Below are 20,034 nucleotides of genomic sequence, written 5' to 3' on the forward strand. Positions count from 1 at the left end.
CTGTGTGTATGTTCTCCCATGAAATACAGAGTATTATTAAATTGGTAATAATTTGTTTTTGTTTCAGAGGAAGGTTCTCTGTGGTTAAAAGATGTGACCAAAAAGGAACTAAACAAGAGGTAGCTGCGAAGTACATCAACAAAAAAATGATGAAACGGGATCAGGTTACACATGAACTTGGAATTATGCAGAATCTCCAGCATCCCCAGATTGTTAGCCTTCTGGATACCTTTGAAACTCCATCCAACTATATAGTCATACTAGAATTGTAAGTAATGGTTACCATAACCCATTGTGTATCGTCCATTCTCTATTTCACTACAAACTATTGGCTGCATTTGTAATGGCAAAATACCTTTTCCACACCATTATCAGTGATGCTTTGTGATTTCTAAACTGAAGCAATTCAATGCAACTAGCTGTTTTTATACAGAACACAGTGAGTTGAATCTTTGTAAAATCAGCTAGGTGACAATTTTGGCAAGTTTCATAAAAGGTTTCTGTCTGAGCATATTCTAACACTATCTTCCCAAACTCGCCTCAGTACCTAATCACCACACCACTGCTGTGCAGTGCTCTTCATAATCTCCCACTCAGTGCAAGTGGAAGTACTGGCCACTGCCAGGACCTTTTAGGATTCAGTGCCGACATCACCTTTAAAGTCCAGCCATGCGCCTGGTCGGATGCTGACTGTCGACAGCTGCCCTGCTCAGTTCATTGTAATTGCTCTGGAAATGTCAGACTGAGGAATTAACACACTACGTTGCCAGTGATGATCGTAGATTCTTGTTGGATTGACTTGCATGCGGGGTGCTGCCCATGTTGGCACTGATCTAGGTCTGAAAGAGCAAGTGGTGAGCCAAAGTCAGGTTACTATTCTGAATATCATGTCAGGAATTTTCACCATCTAATTTCTGCGCAGCTGTTGGGAGAATAGCAAATTGCATATCAATGATGAAATAATGGGGCGGCATGGTGGCTCAGTGGCTAGCACTGCTGCCTCACAGCACTAGGGACCCGGGTTCGAATCCACCCTCAGGTGACTGTCTGTGTGGAGATTGCACGTTCTCCCCGCATCTGTGTGGGTTTCCTCCGGGTACTCCGGTTTCCTCCCACAGTCCCAAAGATGTGCAGGTTAGGTGGATTGGCCATGCTAAATTGCCCATAGTGTTCGGGGATGTGTAGATTGGATGGGTTACAGGGGGATGGGTCTGGGTAGGATGCTTTGAGTTTCGGTGTGGACTTGTTGGGCCGAAGGGCCAGGTTCCACACTGTAGGGATTCTATAAAAATAAATGTAAATGTTTATATATACATATTGGCCTCTCGCTGCTCAATGGGGAAAGTCATAGAGACCTATACACAGATAAAAGGCCCATCAGCCCATCAGAACAGCACCAGTTGAAAACAACCACCTAACTATTCAAAGCCCACAGCTTTGTATGCCTTGGCATCGCAAGTGCACTACTAAATACTTTTTCAATATTATGAGGGTTTCAGCCTCTACCACCCTTACAGGCAGTGAGTTCCAAATTCCCACCATCCTTTGGGTGAAAAAGGTTTTCCTCACATCTCCTCTGAACCTTCTGCCCCTTACCTTAAATCTATGCCCCCAGACATTGATACCCCCATCAAGGGGAAACGTCTCTTCTTGTATACCCTATCAATGCTCCTCATAATTTTATACATCCTCTCAATTTTCCCTGCACCTCTCCAGTGTTATCACATCCCTCCTATATTGTGGATTTTTTTTAAGCCTTCAACAAAACATCATTTACGGATGTATTTGCGGTTTGGCCTTTCAACTTTTTTCAAAGTTCTTTTTAGTTTGCTGATGGTATGACATCATCACCATTTAAAAAATTTTTTTTCAATGTCAAGATTTCTTTTCATGCAACCTTTGTGTTCCAGTAGGTTTGTTTAGCATGACAATCATATCTCTCGCCCATATAATACAGGTTGGGTATCCTTTAACTGCATGTTCGAAAACCAAAATGACCTAAAAAACCAAAATTTTTTTTTAAATTCACCCACACATTAATTTGCATGGGAAGTACGCGACCCACATACACCAACTGGCAGTTGTTCTTCGAACAGAACCTCAGTGTTGCATTACAGGTACTGTAGTAGTGCTGGAAAACCTACCAGGATCAGTGTCGGGTCATTTGTTTTCACTTTCAACATTTCAGCCAAGTGTCTCCACTGGCTCTGATTTGAAGTCCATTTTAATTACATTTAATAGTCACATATGCTTGCCTTCCTTTGAGATTTTGGTGCTTCTCGGTTTTTTTTTTAACTAAACATGTCAGAAAGGCCATTAAATACTCATATAGATGGTGTAAGGAAGCAGCATTCATTATTAATAGCAGCGAAAATGGAAGTGTTGCAAAGACTTGACTGCAAAACATCTGTGAAATAACGGACTGAGGAGTATTGGGCAGGTGTCATCAGCATATATGATTTAAAGAAAGAGAAAAATGAGTTGTTGAAATTTTATTGTGAAAGTAGATCTCAACAATTAACAATCAATAGGAAAAACTATATCGGTTTAAAAAAAACAATGCACTCTATTATGTCAGAATGGATCTGTCAGCAAAGTGAAAAGGTTCCATTGTCTGGTCCATTGATCATGAAACAAGCCAAGATGTACCTCGAAGATTTAAAGTTTGAAGTGAACATGAGTACACAACAAGCTGGTTGCGGAAATTCAAAAAGCGTCATGGTATCGAATTTTTTTTAAATTTGTGGTAATAAGGCATCTGCAGACCATGAGACTGCAGAAAATTTTATTGTTGAGTTTACCAAGCTAATATTGGAGTATAATCTTTCACCTAAACAAAATACAATGCAAAAGAAACTAGTCTGTTCTGGTGATACATCCTTAGGAAATGCTAACAACAACTGAATAGAAAGCGCCAAGAGATGTTGTAGATGCCAAAAATCATTTAACTGTCTTCGCATGTGTCAACGTAGCTGGCACACACACATATAAATTGACTGTAATTGCGAAAAGCAGAAACTCCAGGTGCTTCAAAATAACTCAGACATTACTAGTTCACTACTATGCCAATAAGAAGGCCTGGGTAACCAGGGAAATGTTTACTGATTAGTTTCACTACTACTTTGTATCAGAGGCAGGTTCACATTGTCAGGCAGCTGGACTTCAAGACCACTGTGAAATCACATTGCTCCTGAATAACGGTTCCTCATATCCAGCTGCTGAACTGTTGGTGAAGAACAATGTTTTCATTGTTTACCTTCTGCCCAATGTAACATCATTAATTCAGCCTATGGACCAAGGCATTCTGCAGCCCTTGAAATATAAACATAAAGACTCCTTCATGAATAGCACATTTAGTGCTGTAAATAGAGACTTAGGATGGCAAGCTTTCAAAAGAAGTTTACACTTATGGATACCCTCTATACATCAGATAATACCTGAGGCTTTGTTGATGAAACAACCTTGACAAATGCATTGGCCTTTAGTATGTTCAATGAAGACTACAGTATTGAAGAAGACTTTGAAGTCTTTCCTGTGAGCAAAGGAAGAGCAGATTATAAACCAGCTCCTTGAGTACACAAGCTTTAAATATTTGGAATGTGTGAACAAGCTCATGGCTAAGGACATCAAAGAAGTGCTTAATTTTGATAACAATGTTCCCATCATGCATTCTGTCACCGACAAAGAGATTGCACACATGGGTGTCAGGGCAAGATAAAAACAGTGATGGATGATGTGGATCCAGAACAGGTACAGAAAGTACTCATAGATGATATTATAAAGAAATGTAACAATTCGATAAAAGCACCAGAGCAATGTGACTTTATACCGAAGCAGGAAATAATAAAAGATATGAACTGAAGAAGTACGTGACTGATAAATTCTAGCCTTATTTCAGTAGAATCCCTACAGTGTGGGAACAGCCATCCCACCCTGACTCATTCCCCTACCCCTGCATTTTCCCATGTCTAACCCACCTAACCTAAACATCCCTGGACACTATGGGCAATTTAGCATGGCCAGTCCACCTACCCTGCACATCTTTGGACTGTGGGAGGAAACCAGAGCACCCAGAGGAAACCCATGCAGACACGGGGAGAATGTGCACACTCCACACAGACAGTCGCCCCAGGGTGGAATTGAACCTAAGTCCCTGGCACTGTGAGGCAGAAGTGCTAACCACTGAGCCACCGTGCCGCCCTAATGTCTGTGTATAAACTAAAGGACAAACTTCTGAAAGAAAATCCAAAGTTAATGAGGCAGAAGATGTGGAAGAACTTTTCAAGAAGGGCTCCCAATGAAGTGAATCAACTGAACGAGATCTGAATCCTGGTCCAGTGTCAGTTCCAAAAGTCCCAGTTACAGAAGATTGACCTTCTTTCAGAAGCTCCTGTAGCCAGCTTTTTTGCTGCAAATATAAAAAAGAATAAATTAAAGTAACATGCTCACCGAGCTGGCTTGTTTTCATTCACACGTTTTGTCACCATGCTAGGTAACATCATCAGTGAGGCCTCTGATGAAGCGATGTTGTCCTACCCCACTTGGAATTTATACTGTCCGGTCTGTTATCATGAGAAGTGTCATTTCCGGTTTTGTTCTGTATGGGTTTGTATATGGGGTCCAATTCTACATGTTTGTTGATTGCATTATGGGCTGAGAACCATGCCTCTAGGAATTCCCGTGCATGTCTATGTTTGGCTTGGGCTATTATGGTTAAGTTGTCCCAGGTAAACTAATAGCCTTCATTGTCCAAGTGTACTGATATTAAAGAAAGTTTGTCGTGTCATTTTGCTGCTAGCTGATGCTCGTGTATTCTGATGGCTAGTTTCCTTCCTGTCTGTCTGATGTAATGCTTGTGGCAGTCGTTGCATGGTATTTTGTAAACTACGTTGGTTCTGCATGTTGTGGGAATGGGGTCTTTAATCCTTCTGAATGTTTGTCGTAGCATGGCTACAGGCTTGTGTACTACCATCATTCCTAGTGGTTGTAGGATTCTCATCAGTTGTGATATGTTCTTGATGTAGGGCAGTGTGGCCAGTGTGTTAGGGCGTATTGTGTCCTGTTGTTGTTGTCTAGTCAGTAGGTACCTGCAGATAAAGTTGCAGGATATCTGTTCATAGCAAAGATTTTATATAAGTGCTCTTCCTCTTTCCTGCATAGTTCTGGCTTGTTGCAGGGCGTGGTGGCCGGTTTAAATAGTGTCCTAATACAGCTTTGTTTGTGGACGTTGAGGTGGTTGCTGTGGAAGTTGAGGATTCAGCCGGTTTGGGTTGCTTTCCTGTGTTCTGAGGTTTAACAACGTATTCACTGGGATTACATTCACGAGAAGAAGACAACAATCAGCTTCTGCTTCTGGATGTCAGAGTTGAACACATGACCAACGGGGAGTTCCAAACCTCAGTGATGTAGTTCCAAGTCAGGATGGTGTGTGACTTAGGGGAGACTGATGGTGGTGTTCCCAGATGCCTGTTACCTTCTTCTAGATCATAGACATTCTGGATTTGAAAGGTACTGTTGAAAATGCATTAATAATGTAGCTGTTTTTTCAGATAGTGACAAATGAAAAGGAGCACTTGTTTAAAATAAATATAACCCATGAAGAATCTGCATCTGAGGATTTTTGTAGTGCAGTGGTAGCACTGCCAGGAGCTAGGAGACCTAATTCTAGTCCCACCTGCTCCAGAAGTGTGTAATAACATCTCTGAACAAGTTTATTAAGAAAATATGTTTTAAAAGTCTCCATCAGAAGCCACAGGACACTCATGGCATTGCTCAGCTCAGTGCAGATAATGTGCTGGAATGTATGTGACCAGAGGAAAAGAGGATCTGCATCAACACCATAACCTGTCAGCAATTCCTGATTCCCTGCCTATGAGAGGAGAGAGACTGGACAGGTGTTTTCTATATTCTGGACCAATAATTTATTGCCCATTCTAAGTTGTCCATAAAAATGAACTGCCTTCATGAACTGCTACTTGAACTCTTGAATCATTAAGGAGGGTTTGAAGATTTTGACTCAATGACACTGAGGTAACAACGATATATTTCCAAGTCAGCATAGTGAGTGGCTTGGAGGGGAACTTACAGGCAGTGGTGTTACCTGTGTCTGTTTCTTTTGTCCTTCTTGATAATAGAGGCTGGGGTTTGGAAGGTACTTTCTAAGGAGCATTGGTGATTTTTTGCGGTGCATCTTGTAGATAGGACACACACTACTGACCATCAGCTTTGGAGGGACTAGATGCATGTCGATTTTTTGCAAATCAAGTGGGCTGATTATTCACTGCAAGAATCCTAGCTTCTGACTTGCTGTCATGGCTACAGTGCTTATATGGTTAGTCCAGTTCAATATCTGGCCAATGGTAATCCTCAGGATGTTGAGAGTGGGATATTCACTGATGCTTAATGCCATTGAATGTGAAGGGACAATGGTTCAATCATATCTTGTTGGAGATGATCATTGCCTGGCATTTGTGTGCTGCGAATGCTACTTGCCACTTGTCAGCCTAAACTTGATATTATCTAGGTTTTGTTTCATTTGGACATGAACTGCTTGGATATGTGAGGAGTCATGCATAGTTTTGAACATTGTGTTATCGTCCATGAACATCCCACATCTGACCTTATGATGGAGAGTAACTTATTGATGAAACAGGTCAGGATGGTTGAGCTGAGGACACTGTTCTCAAAACCCATGACTCGTATCAAGCATGAGTACCATGGTGTCTCAAGCATTCAAACATATACTGAGGGTACTGCATGGAGAATGGAACATTTGCATTTCCCTCACCAATAGCCTGCACCCCCTAGACTGTAATTTATAACTGAATTGCAGCAAGTTTTTGTAGCAGTTAGTTCGTGGGCAAACCATGACAACAAAAATAGAGAAAGAAAACACAGAAATGGGGATAGTAGGAACTACCGATGTTGGAGTCTGAGATAACAAGGTGTAGAACTGGATGAACATAGCAGGCCAGGCAGTATCAGAGCAGCAGAAAAGCTGACGTTTCGGGTCTGGACCCTTCTTCAGATGTCACATCCGCCGACGCCTGGCACGCCACTTCCAGTACAGCTACGTCCATCCACACCGCTGATACTGCCACCTCCGTTGCCGAAACCGATAGCACTACCGACATCGAGGACGCACCTGCCGACACTGCTGCTGCCAACATTGAGGACTCCCCTGCTGGCGCCGCGCCAATGCCACTCCGCCCTGCCCGCCTACCGCCCCCACAGCCAGCAGCTCCACAGTAAACACCAGCCCCCAGTCCTGCCGGGTCTTCACCATCCCCCCAGACTCCCCCTCACTGAGGACGAACGGTCAGTTCTCAGTAAAGGGCTCACCTTTATCCCCCTCCACCCGAACATCAATGGATACTGCTCATGCCTGGACATCGGACAGTTTTTCCAGTGCCATCACCTCCACAGAAATGGGGACTCTGCTCAAAGAGCTCTAGCTCCACAACTCCCAAACTGCATCTTTTTCTCAAATACAGCTCCTCATTCTGCCTCCTGTCCAGGTGGCCAAGCTTACCCCAAACATATACAGTTGGGGCAATCTTTGGTAAGACCCTCATTTCCAAAATACCAGGTGGCATCAGCCTAAAGAGTCAGAGCCATCACAGCAGGAGGTCAATATCAGTTTGTCTCCAGCTGTGTTGAATCCACAAGAAAGCACACAGAAAGAAAAAGGAAAAGACACAATCAAATGTTCCTCTTGGGCTTGGGTAATTTGAGTTGGGCACTTAAAGACTTCCAAAACTTATGTCAACTTATGATTGACTTTGCCCAGGATGTTTTTTGAAGTGTGGGGCATATTTTATGTGCTATTTGCAAGCTACAAACCAATTTGAGTGTACATGCTAGAGAGTTAGAAGGTTTGCTTCTGATCTCCAGGACAACAGCCAAACACTCAATATCTTGCTTATGCCCAATCAACTTCATCCCTTATAGCAACAACTACCAGCTATGCCCCTTCAGACACCCCTCATACTTTTCATGTCCATTCAGATCTCCCAACAGCCTGATATAATGCCCATAGTCACTCTTTCCGTTATCCATTATGTATAGCCCAGAGCCATGCAATAACAAAATATACTGGGGGGAGAAAAATGAATTCGTAAGAATCTAGTTAAACATCTGCCACTGATATTGTAGACCCACTAAAAAAAGTTTAATCTCTTTAGTAACTATTAAGTTGTGCAAATAGGCAACCTTATTCAGGAGCTACACAGAAAGCAGATTTGCATTTTAACCTCTTAAAACTGTCAAAGTCTTTGGAATTCAGCCAAACACTCATAATGGCCACAGCTGTCAAAACCAAGAATCTTTAGCTTCAGGGCCTCCAAAACTAAAAGAACAGATGACATTTTTTTTTCCAATTCAGAGCAGATTACCTATCAACCAATTGAGTGAATCTGGTGGGTTAGTTTTTTTTAATGTTTATTGTTTCCAAAGTAAAAGATGTCTGGACCTTTAAATGTCAGATCAAAACATAAAACAATAATTTGATAGCACATTTTTTTGCATGTTTGAATGCATTATGACATTTCCTCCATTGTAAAAGTACTGCATTTATCAACATATATGCAAGGCTAGTCAATGCAATGGTTAATTTCCCTTTGTTTGAATTGGTAAGCTTCAGGGAAAACTCAGAAGCATTTAGTATTGCTTTTTCAACAGTTTCATAATGTGCAAATTGTTCTTCTGACATATGTATATATTGTCTTAGATGAACCTGTTGAAATATTCTGTAACATTAAGGGCCTAACATATTTTAGCCAATTTGTCTGTCCAACCAACTTTCAAGTGAGGTGAAATATCTTTTGATTCCATGCTCAGTATATTTGGGCACTAAGCATAGAATTATAGTGAAATCAATCACTTAATGGAATTGGAATCATCCTCCAAGCCACAAACGCTTCTTTCCTTCTTTATTCTAGGCTTTTCTCTGACTAACTCCTGTTGTTTAATTTTACTGTCTCTTCAGTTCAAGTTTTTGTAAATTCCATCTCCTTTTCCATAAGTCTTTTTTTTTTAACCCCCTTCCTTTTTCTTTCAAGCTTTCTTCTATCCAATTCTCTTTTCCCTTTCTTCCAATTCAGTTTTTGTTTTACATTTCCCTTATATTATATTTTATACTGCCAAAAACTCTCACCAACATTCAAAGCCATTTTCAATGTCCATACAATAAGTTTCACAAATACTCCTGTGTTGTATTGAGCACTGTATACCTGTTTCTTTGAAAGAGACACTGAACCCTCTTAAATTCAATGAAATCAATTCAATGAATTCCCTGAGCCCTGAATTGTGGGACAAGTTGATGTTACCACTGGACAAGTCCAATGTCAGAATAAAACCTGACTTGATAGATTCTCTTTATCTTAACGTGGTGGTCACTCACTGAACCATAAGCATACAAGATTGCAGATTTACTTTAAGAAGAAAATTGATACTTATAAGATAAAACTAAAACAAAAATAAATTAAGCAAAGCTATCAAAATATAAAAGACAGTTTAAAAGGGCTCGACACGTGCAGCAATGCAAAGTTTTAATTTTTCCCCAACACCATCACTTGACACTGTAGAAACCAAAGAGAAACTCAAATCATAGAATCCCTACAGTGTGGAAACAGGCCATTCGGCCCACCAAGTCCACACCGCCCCTCTGAAGGGCATCCCACCCGGACCCATTCCCCTACCCTTTCTGTGTAAACTGGCATTTTCCATGTCTAATCCACCTAACTTACACACCCCTGGATACTTCGGGCAATTTAGCATGGCCAATCCACCTAACCTCCACATTTTTGGACTGTGGGAGGAAACTGGAGCTTGCGGAGGGAACCCATGCAAACACGGGGAGAATGTGCAAACTCCACACAGACAGTCACCCAAGGGTGGAATCGAACCCAGGTCCCTGGCACTGTGAGGCAGCAGTGCTAATTACTGAGCCACCGTGCCGCCCACAAATCTTTAGGTTTGACTCGGCTGATTCTTTCTGGTTCTTTTCTGTGAACTGTGAAGTCTTCTTACAGTAATATTCACAAAAATAAAAGCTTATACTTGTTTAGTCTTTACCAGTCTGCCCATTTCTAATTAAACACTCCTGGTCTGGAAATTACTCAAAATAACTTGCTACTAAGGTAACTTATTCCCTAAACTGGCTAGATGTCTTCTGGAGAGAAAATATGCTGTGCTTCTGAGCCAGGTCAGTTTTCCTTCAAACTGCTCAAAAACCTCCAATTTCTGAGTTTCTGAAGCCAAAATGAATCCTTAACTATTCAAAATCAAAACAAATTAAAGGCCCTCGATATTTACAATTCCAGTCATAAACCTAATCCAATACAAGCCATCTTCCTGCTTTCTGACACATACTGGATAAATCATGGTTCCTTAAAATTGATTCAGCTATTTTTTAGACCTTCCACAGAAGTAACTGTCACCCATGTGCCACTAGCTTGAAGTCCAGACTCTAAGAGGAGATAATCATATAAGTTTTAAAAATCATGAACCATTCATCACCAAAGGTATGGCACATTGAATATAAAGTGCTGTAGCAAAGTAGGTACAAAGTTGGCTGAATGTTGGGAAACAAAGTGTGATGCTTAATGGTATTTTCTTTTGGCTAGAGGAACATACATAGTCAGGTCCCTCAAGAGTCAGTATTTGGGCCTTTGTTTTTCCTGATAAACATAAATGAACTACATTCTGTGTGCAGGACACAATTTCAAAGTTTACTGACAACACAAAACCTGGAAGAATTGTAAACTCTAAGAGTGGCAATATAAAACTTCAAAATGACATTGCCGATTTGGTGGAGTGGATGGAAATGTGACAAATGAGGTTCAATGTATGGAATTGTGAGCGGATATACTTTGGTACAAAGAATGCGAAGAGACAGTATAAAATAAAGGGGTGCAGATCTAGGTATATATGTGCATAATTTATCAAAAGTGGCAGGACAAGTGAAGAGAGCTGTTTATAAAACATACAGTATTCTAGGTTTCAGCAGTAGGGGCAGAGAGGAAAGAGCAGGGAGGTTATGTTGAATATTTACGGAACACCAGTTAGATCTTAGCCGGAGTGTTTATAGTCTGTACACCAAATTTTAGAAAGGATGAGAGTGTTTTGAAAAGTACAGATGAGGTTTGTGAGAATGAACAGTACAGCACAATACAGGCCCTTAGCCCACGATGTTGTGCCAACCTATTATCCTACTAAGATCAATCTACCCTGCATACCATATATTTTACTATCCTCCATGTGACTATCCAAGAGTCGCTTAAAAGTCTCTAAATTATCTGACTCCTCTACCACTGCCAGCAGCGCATTCCACACGCCCACCACGCTCTGTGTGAAGAACCTACCTCTGACATCTCCCATATACCTTCCTACAATCACCTTAAAATTATGCCCCCTCATAATAGTCATTTCTGCCCTGGGAAAAAGTCTCTGACTATCCACTCTATCTATGCCTCTCATCATCTTATACACCTCTATCATGTCACCTCTCATCCTTCTTCGCTCCAATGAAAAAAGCCCTAACTCTCTCAACCTTTCCTCGTAAGACCTGCCCTTCAGTCCAGGCAACATCCTGGCAAATCTCCTGTGCACCCTCTCTAAAGCTTCCACATCTTTCCTATAATGAGGTGCCCAGAACTGAATACAGTATTCGAAGTGTGGTCTAACCAGAGTTTTACAGAGCTGCAGCGTAACCTCACGGCTCTTAAACTCAATTCCCCTGCCAACAACAGCCAACACACCATACGCCTTCTTTACAACCCTATCAACTTGGGTAGCAACTTTGAGGGATCTATGGGCGTGGACCCCAAGATTCCTCAGTTCCTCCACACTGCCGAGAATCCTGCCATTAACCCTGTATTCTGCATTCAAATTCAACCTTCCAAAATGAATCACTTTACACTTTTCTGGGTTGAATTCCATCCACCACTTCTTTGCCCAGCTCTGCATCCTGTCTATGTCCCGTTGCAACCTACAACAGCCCTCTACACTGTCCACAACTCTACCAACCTTCGTGTCATCAGCAAACTTACTAACCCATCCTTCCACTTCCTCATCTGCATCATTTATAAAGATCACAAAGAGCAGAGGACCCAGAACAGATCCCTATGGAACACCACTGGTCACCCAGCTCCAGGCTGAATACTTTCCATCTACTACCACCCTTTGGATAGCCAGTTTTATATCCAGACAGCCAAATTTCCCTGAATCCCATGCCTCCTTACTTTCTGAATAAGCCTACCATGTGGAACCTTATCAAATGCTTTGCTAAAATCCCTATACACCACATCCACTGCTCTACCTTCATCGATGTGTTTTGTCACATCCTCAAAGCATTCAGTAAGGCTTGTGAGGCATGACCTGCCCCTCTCAAAGCCATGCTGACTATTTCTAATCCAACTGTGCTTTTCCAAATAATCATAAATACTATCTCTCAGAATCGTCTCCAATAATTTGCCTACCAAAGAAGTAAGACTGACTGATTTGTAATTTCCAGGATTATTCCTATTTCCTTTCTTGAACAAGGAAATGATATTAGCCCCCCTCCAACCTTCTGGCACTACTCCAGTGGATAGTGAGGACGCAAAGATCATTGCCAAAGGGGCAGCAATCTAGTAGTAGTAACCTTGGGTATATCCCGTCTGACCCAGGGGACTTACCTATCCTCATGTTTTTCAAAATTTCTAGCATATCCTCCTTCCTAACATCAACCTGTTAGAGCATATCTGCCTGTTCCATGCTGTCCTCACAAACGTCAAGGTCCCTCTCACTAGTGAATACTGAAGCAAAGTATTCATGAAGGACCTCCCCTACCTCCTCTGACTCCACGCACAAGTTCCCTCCACTATCCCTGATTGGCCCTACCCTCTTGTTCCTCACATAACATAGAACGCCTTGGGGTTTTCCTTGATCCTACCCGCCAAGGTTTTCTCATACCCCCTTCTAGCTCTCCTAAATCCATTCTTCAGTTCCTTCCTGGCTTCCTTGTAGACCTCTAGAGCCCTGTCTGATCTTTGCTTCCTCAACATTAAGTAAGCTTCCTTCTTCGTCTTGACTAGGTGCTCCAAATGTCTTGTATTCCAAGGTTCCTTCATCTTACCATCCTTTCCTTGCCTCAGTGGGACAAACCTATCCAGTACTTGTAGCGACTGCTCCCTAAACAACCTCCACATTTCTGTCGTGTTGAATGGTTTCAAGAATCAGAAACATTTGTTATGGGGATAGCTTGGAGAACTAAGGGCTGGTTTTCCCTGGAGAGGAGAAGGTCTATGCCCCTATTACTGAAGCCTAGAATACTGTATGCTTTATAAAAATGGCATGGTGGCTAAATGGTTATGACTGCTACCTCACAGCACCAGGTACTCGGTTTCAATTCTAACCTCGGGCAACTGTCTGTGCGGAGTTTGCACATTCTCCCTGTGTCTGCGGGGTTTCCTCCGGGTTCTCCAGAGATATGCACTTTAGGTGGATTGGCCATGCTAACTTGCCCATAGTGACCAGGGATGTGCAGGTTAGAATGATTGCCCATGGGAAATGTAGGTTTACAGGGATAAGGTAGTGGGGTGGGTATGGGTGGAAAGCTCTTCAAAGGGTTGGTGTGGCTCGATGGGCTGAATGGCCTGCTTCCACACTGTAGAGATTCAATAATTATATGATTTGATTGAAGTTTTCCAAATCTTGAGGCAGCTGAACAAATAGGGAGAAATTGTTCTTGGTTATAAAAGGATTGAGAGCCAGAGGGCACAGTTTGTCTGCCATTGCCTTCTGTCCCCAATATAAATTCTCCTGTCTCTGCCTGTAGTTGCTCCATATTTGTCTTTGTCCATCTTTTCCTTTTTATGTACCAATTGAAGCTTTTACACTCAGTTTATATGTTTCTCATTAGTTTACAAAGCTTACAATTCTGATTTCTTTTTTGTTATCAGTTTCTGTGTTTATGTGAAACATACCAGCAATGCGGCCTGTATAAAATCTTGCAAAGCCACTGACAGGATAAGTGCTCCAATATCCCCTCTCAGGCCCTATTTAGGCACTTCTTAAGATCGTTCAGATGAATTGGATGGGTCACATTACTCTCAGCCCTAACACAAGATTTCAAAAACAAGCCCTCTGCTCCTCCGTCCTTCGGAGGTATTGGACTTCAGAGTTTAGGTTTGGAGGAGCTTCACCCATTTCCCTTCTCCAGTCAGTTCTTGCTTCCAGTTGGACGAGAGCACAATCTGCTAGAAGGATGAGCAAACTTGACCACAGCATCATTGTCTAGAATACCATTCAGTTGACAGTGAAAAGAGAAATGTTGTAGAAATAAGGGATAGCATAGTTTGGGGACAAGATACTGTTCTCTGCAGCAATGACAAAATCCTGAATGCTGTTTGCGTGCCCGGTGCCAAGGTTCAGGCTATTTCTTCTGGGATGGGAGGGCTATGATCCAATTGTCAATCCATGTCGGGACCAATCACTTTGGTAGGATTAAGAAAGAAGCTGTACTGAGGGATTACAAATCACTCAGGGCTAAATTAAAAAGCAGAACCACAGAGGTAATATTCTTAAGGATTACTGCGTGAGCCATGTGCAAGTTGATACAGGGTAAATAAGACTAGAGAAGTAACTGTGTGACTCAAAGATTTGTATGGGTGAAATGGTTTCACATTCATGGCACACTGGCACCAGTCCTGGGGAAAGAGAGAGCTGTTCCCTTGGGATGGGCTCCCTTTGAACCACTTTGGGACCAGTGTCCTGGCAAATCGTAAAACTAGGATTGTAGATAGGGCTTTAAACTAATTAGTTGAGGGTAAGGATTCAATTGAAGGCAAGTTGAAAGAAATTTAAAAATAAACAAGAGAGCAGACATGCAGAATAGTAAAGAGGTAAATGATAAAATGCAACAGGGTGAATTATAAAATGTCAGTAAGAGTACAGCAGAAATTAAAATCAGAATAAATAATGATGGTAAAAAGTCAAAGCTTAACGTCTTTATCTGAATGCATGCTGCGCTTGTAACAAGATAGATGAATCGATGGTAGATGCAAGTAGAATAAATGAGTATAGGCACAATAGATTGTGATGTGCAATTAGTTTGTTTGGAAATAAAGAATAACAAGGGAAATAAGTCACAGGTGGAAGTCATCTATAGGCCCCTGAAGAGTTGCCTCATGGTAAGAAAAGACTGGATTGACTGGGCTTGTATTTGCTGGAATTTAAAAGAATGAGGGGGGAGTCTCATAGAAACATATAAAATCCTGATGGTCTGGACAGGCTAGATGTGGGAAGAATAATCCTGATGTTGGGAAAGTCCAGAACAAGTGGCCACAGTCTAAAAATAAGGGGTAAGTCATTCAGGGCAGAGATGAGGGAGAATCTCTTTACCCAGAGTTATGAACCCGTGGAATTTTCTCCCACAGGAAGCTGTTGGGGCCAGTTTATTAGATATATTCAAGAGGGAGCTGGACATGACCTTTGCGGCTAAAGGGATCAAGGGGTATGGGAAGAGGGTGGGAATGGGGTACTGAGATGGCACTGATGGTATTGAATGGTGGTGCAGGCTCGAAGGGCCGAATGGTCTACTCCTGCAAGTATTTTCTATGTAAGACAAAGTATAAATCAAGAAGTAGTGGAGGCGTATAAGGAGGGCATTACAATTGCATGGTGGTGTATTGACTGGACAAATCAGATGGGCAGGAGTAACACGGACAATGAATTTGTAGTCCATGCCAGCAAAATTTTTTTTTGGGTGATATGCTACACAATCTACCTGGGAACAGGCCATTTTACATGTAGTAATGTGAAATTAGGTAGGATTGATAAGAGATCTTGCAGTTGAGCATCCTTCAGGGGTAGCAATCACACTTGAGTTTCAAATTCAGTTTGAGGGGTCTCAAATCAAATCATGTCTTAAATCAAATAAGAGCAATTATAGAGGCAAGAAGGAAAAGTTTTCTAAAGCAGGCTAGGAAAGAAAACTAAGGGGAAAGTCAGAAGATGAGCAATGGCAGACATTTAATATTTTATAATCCTCAGCAAAAATTTATCCAATTGAAAAGAAGGACTTATTGAGAAAGATGAATCACATGTTCTTAACGAAGGTGGCCAAGGAAAGTATCCATTGTAGAAAGAGAGTTTCTAAAGTGGGTGTTGGACCCTTGGAGAATATGAGTGGGGAATTAATTTCAGGAACAGAGAAATGGCAGAAAATGTAAAATGATATTTTGCATCAGTCTTCACAGTGGAGGACACTGTAAGCATCCTAAAATTATCAAATATGCAAGGTGTTTATGGGAGGGAAAGCCTTGTAACAGCCTCTATTATGAGGGACAAAGTAGTTGAAAGCTAATGTGACTAAAGGCCGATAATTCACCAGGACCTGCTGGCCTGCATCCAAGGTTCCTGAAGGAGCTGGCTGCAGAGATAGTAGAGGCATTGATCAAAATGTTTCCCAGCTCACTTGATTCCAGGAGTGTTCCAGTATATTGGAAAATTGCAAATGTGACACCCCTATTCAAGAAGGGAGGGAAACAGAAACCAGGACACCGTAGATCACTTAGCCAAACATTTGTTGTAAAACGCTAGAGTTGAATATTAAGGATCGCAAGACATCTAGAAAAGCCTAACAGTCAGAGTCATGGTATGTTGAAACAGAATTATGTTTGACACATTTGCTGGAGTTCTTTTGAGGACATAACAAGCAGAGATGATAAAGGGACCAGTAGATCTAATGTAACAAAAACAAAGTTACAGTCCCAGCAACATCCTTGTAAACCTTTTCTGCGCCATTTCAAGTTTAACAACATCTTTCCTATAGCAGGGAAACCAGAATTAAATGCAGTATTCCAAAATTAGCCTAACCAATGTCCTGTACTGCTGCAGCATGACATCTCAACTCCTTTACTCAATGCACTATCCAAGAAAGGCCAGTACCAAATGCCTTCTTCACCACCTTGTCTACCTGTGACTCCAACTTCAAGGATCTATGAACCTGCACCCAAGGTCTCTTTGTTCAGAAACACTCCCCAGGACCCTACCATTAAGTGTACAAGCTCTGCCCTGATTTGCCTTACCAAAATGCAACACCTCACATTTATCTAAATTTAAACTCCATCTGCCTCCTCACCCCATCTATCAAGATCCCGTTGTACTGGTGTATGGTGTAGTGGACAGTGAATAAGGTTATCTTGGAGACTACCTTCACTGTCCATTTCACCACCAAATTTGGTGTCATCTGCAAACTTACACCATTCCTCCTATATTCACATCCAAATCATATATATATATATTTGATCCCTATGGCACAGTGTTGATCAAAGACCTCCAGTCCAAAAAACAACCCTCCACCACCACCCTCTGTCTCCTTACCTTCAAGGCAATTTTGTATGCAGTTGTATCCACCATTTTCCCATTTATTTATACTGCATTTTCTACAATCCCCCAACAATAACTGTCAACAAAGAAACTCAAACTTTCACTCAGTAGCTAAAAGGATAACACAAGACTTAAAGTTTTAGGGTGGTACGGTGGCTTATTGGTTAGCACTGCTGCCTCACAGCGCCAGATACCCGGGTTCGATTCCACCCTCGGGTGACTGTCTGTGTGGAGTTTGCACATTCTTCCCGTGTCTGCGTGGGTTTCCTCCGGGTGCTCCAGTTTCTTCCCACAGTCCAAAGATGTACAGGTTAGGTGGATTGGCTGTGCTAAATTGCCTGTAGTGTTCAGGGATGTGTAGCTTAGGTGGGTTATCGGGGGATGGGTCTGGGTGGGATGCTCTGAGGGTCAGTGTGGATTTGTTGGGCCAACGGGCCTGTTTCCACACTGTAAGGATTCTATTAAAAAAAATTCAGGAAAGTCTTAAAGCTTGTGGTGTAGTGAATGGACTAAAAGCACTATTGACCATAATAATTTTTGTTTGTAACTTGTTCTTTGAACTGCAGAACAAAGCTTTCCCCTTTTACATACCTGACAAATTCACTTCATGGGTAGACTTTATTTTGTCCCTTAAATTATTATTCAGTTATTCCAGACCCAGTCTAAGTAATTCTTATCTCCTGTTCCTTTCCCAGCCTGGAACCATTTGACTGCTGAACTGTCTTTTATGGTGAGGCAATTCCTCTTTTAGCTCCACTTTTCCTCTCCACTTTATTTCAAATCCTTACAAATTTGTTCTCTTCAGAATTAGCGCAAGCATCATCCTGCATTCCTGTCTGGATAACCATTGAGACTTTTAGCGTCTAGTTACTCCCTTTGTCATGGATCCTTGCAGACAACTCGTGTCTGCGAATTCTCAGGGCTATCTTAGAAACGCATTTTAAAGCCCATCTCTGTGGAAATTTGAATTACGTGAGGCTGATATTCAAGTAGAAATACTGATTATCCATCCTGGATGCCTCGACTTTCTTTTGTCTTGTAATTATTGGTTTAAAACACAATGGTTTATACCAAGACATCCTCAAGACCTTCGTAAGACTTTGGATACTGCTGTCTGACTGGGCTTACAGCCATTGCCTCCAAGCGTGAACACCTTAAACCTTTGTTCCAGCAAAATGACTCAGGACTCCCTTAAATCTTTAATAGCCAATCACCAGTTAGGCAAATTTCAGAAAGGTTAAATTCAGCTAAATTAAAGTCACAGTCTCAAAACATGAAATAAACATTATATTTATAACAAAATGCATTAAAACGTTTTGTTTATTAGATGTCTGGGGGAAATGTTTATTGTGGCACCTCTAACATTATATGAACAGTTCATTCAACATTAACATTTATTTATGCTGCACATTTAATGTAGTAAAGCATCCCATCACATAAATGTCTGCTGATTGCCTCTTAAAAATTCTGAAGCAGAACTGATGGTACGAAAGAACAACCGAGAGATAAAAATAGAAATTGCTGGAAAAGCTCAGGAGATCTGGCAGCATCTGTAGAGAAAATAGAGTTAACGTTTTGGTTCGATTTCTCTCCACAGATGCTGCCAGACCTGCTGAGCTTTTCCAGCAATTTCTATTTTTGTTTCTGATTACAGCACTCACGGTTCTTTCAGTTTTTAACAACCGAGAGATAGCAATTAGGGTTACGTGGTGCTGAATGTAAAGCAAACATCAGCAAATGTCCCTACTTCAGATGTTATGCTGAAGGGAAGGCTATTGTTAAACAGCAGAATATACTTGGGCTTTGGACCTTACCCTGAGGACCTCCTGTAGAGATGCAAATAAGTCAACTTCAATAACCACAACTATTTTCCATTGTTCTGGGTCTGACTCCAACTGGCGAAGAGTTTTGCCTGATTCCCTTTGATTTAAGCTTTTCTAGGGCTTCTTGATGCTGTTCCTAGTCAAATAATGCTTCAATGTCAAGGATAACCACTCTCACTTCACTTCTGGAGTTCAGCTGTTTCATTCATGTTTGAACCAAAGCTGTATTGAGGTCTGAAAATGAACATTGGTGAATAGGTTATTCCATCTCATTGTTAATGATTGGGACTGGACTCATAGGGCACTAATTGACCAGATTGACTTTGTACTGCTTTTGTGGACCAGACATATCTGGGCAATTTTCCACATTGCCAGTGTTGTAACTGTACTGAAACTGCTTGACTGTAAGCACAGCTAGTTCTGGAGCAGATATCTTCATTATTATTACCAAAATGTAGATAAACACAGTCTTTTCAGTATCTGGTGCCATCAGCCATTTCTTGGTATCATGTGGAGTATATAAAATTGAGTGAAGGTAAGAAATTTAAGATAAAGAGCAGAAGGTTTAGAGGAAATGTGAAGAAAAACTTTTTCAACCAGATGGAAGTGGGAATCTAGAACTCGCTGTCTGTAAAAATGGTAGAGGTAGAAAGTCTCCTAACATTTAAGAAATATTTAGGTGTGCACTTGCAATCCCAAGGTATCCGGGCTTTAGGCCCAGTGTTGGAAAATGGGATTAAAATAATTAGGTAGTTGTTTTCGACTGGTGCAGCACGTTAGGCTGAAGGGTCTTGTTCTGTGCTGTAGATCTCTGACTCGAAGACTGACATCTTGTTGT

The 20,034-nt window shown here is 41.5% G+C and overlaps 1 protein-coding gene across 1 annotated transcript in view; it reads left to right on the top strand.

Moving 5' to 3' along the window:
* The window catches only part of LOC109913618 (triple functional domain protein-like), a 263,061-nt gene that overhangs the window by 235,552 nt on the left and 7,475 nt on the right, over positions 1 to 20,034 (top strand). Inside the window, exon 40 of the mRNA XM_048608714.1 lies at positions 68 to 268. Within this exon, the coding sequence (XP_048464671.1) occupies positions 68 to 268 (201 nt within the window). The remainder of the gene's footprint in view (positions 1 to 67; positions 269 to 20,034) is intronic.

Source organism: Rhincodon typus, chromosome 2, assembly GCF_021869965.1.
Source record: "Rhincodon typus isolate 14 chromosome 2, sRhiTyp1.1, whole genome shotgun sequence".
Classification (NCBI taxonomy): Eukaryota; Metazoa; Chordata; class Chondrichthyes; order Orectolobiformes; family Rhincodontidae; genus Rhincodon; species Rhincodon typus.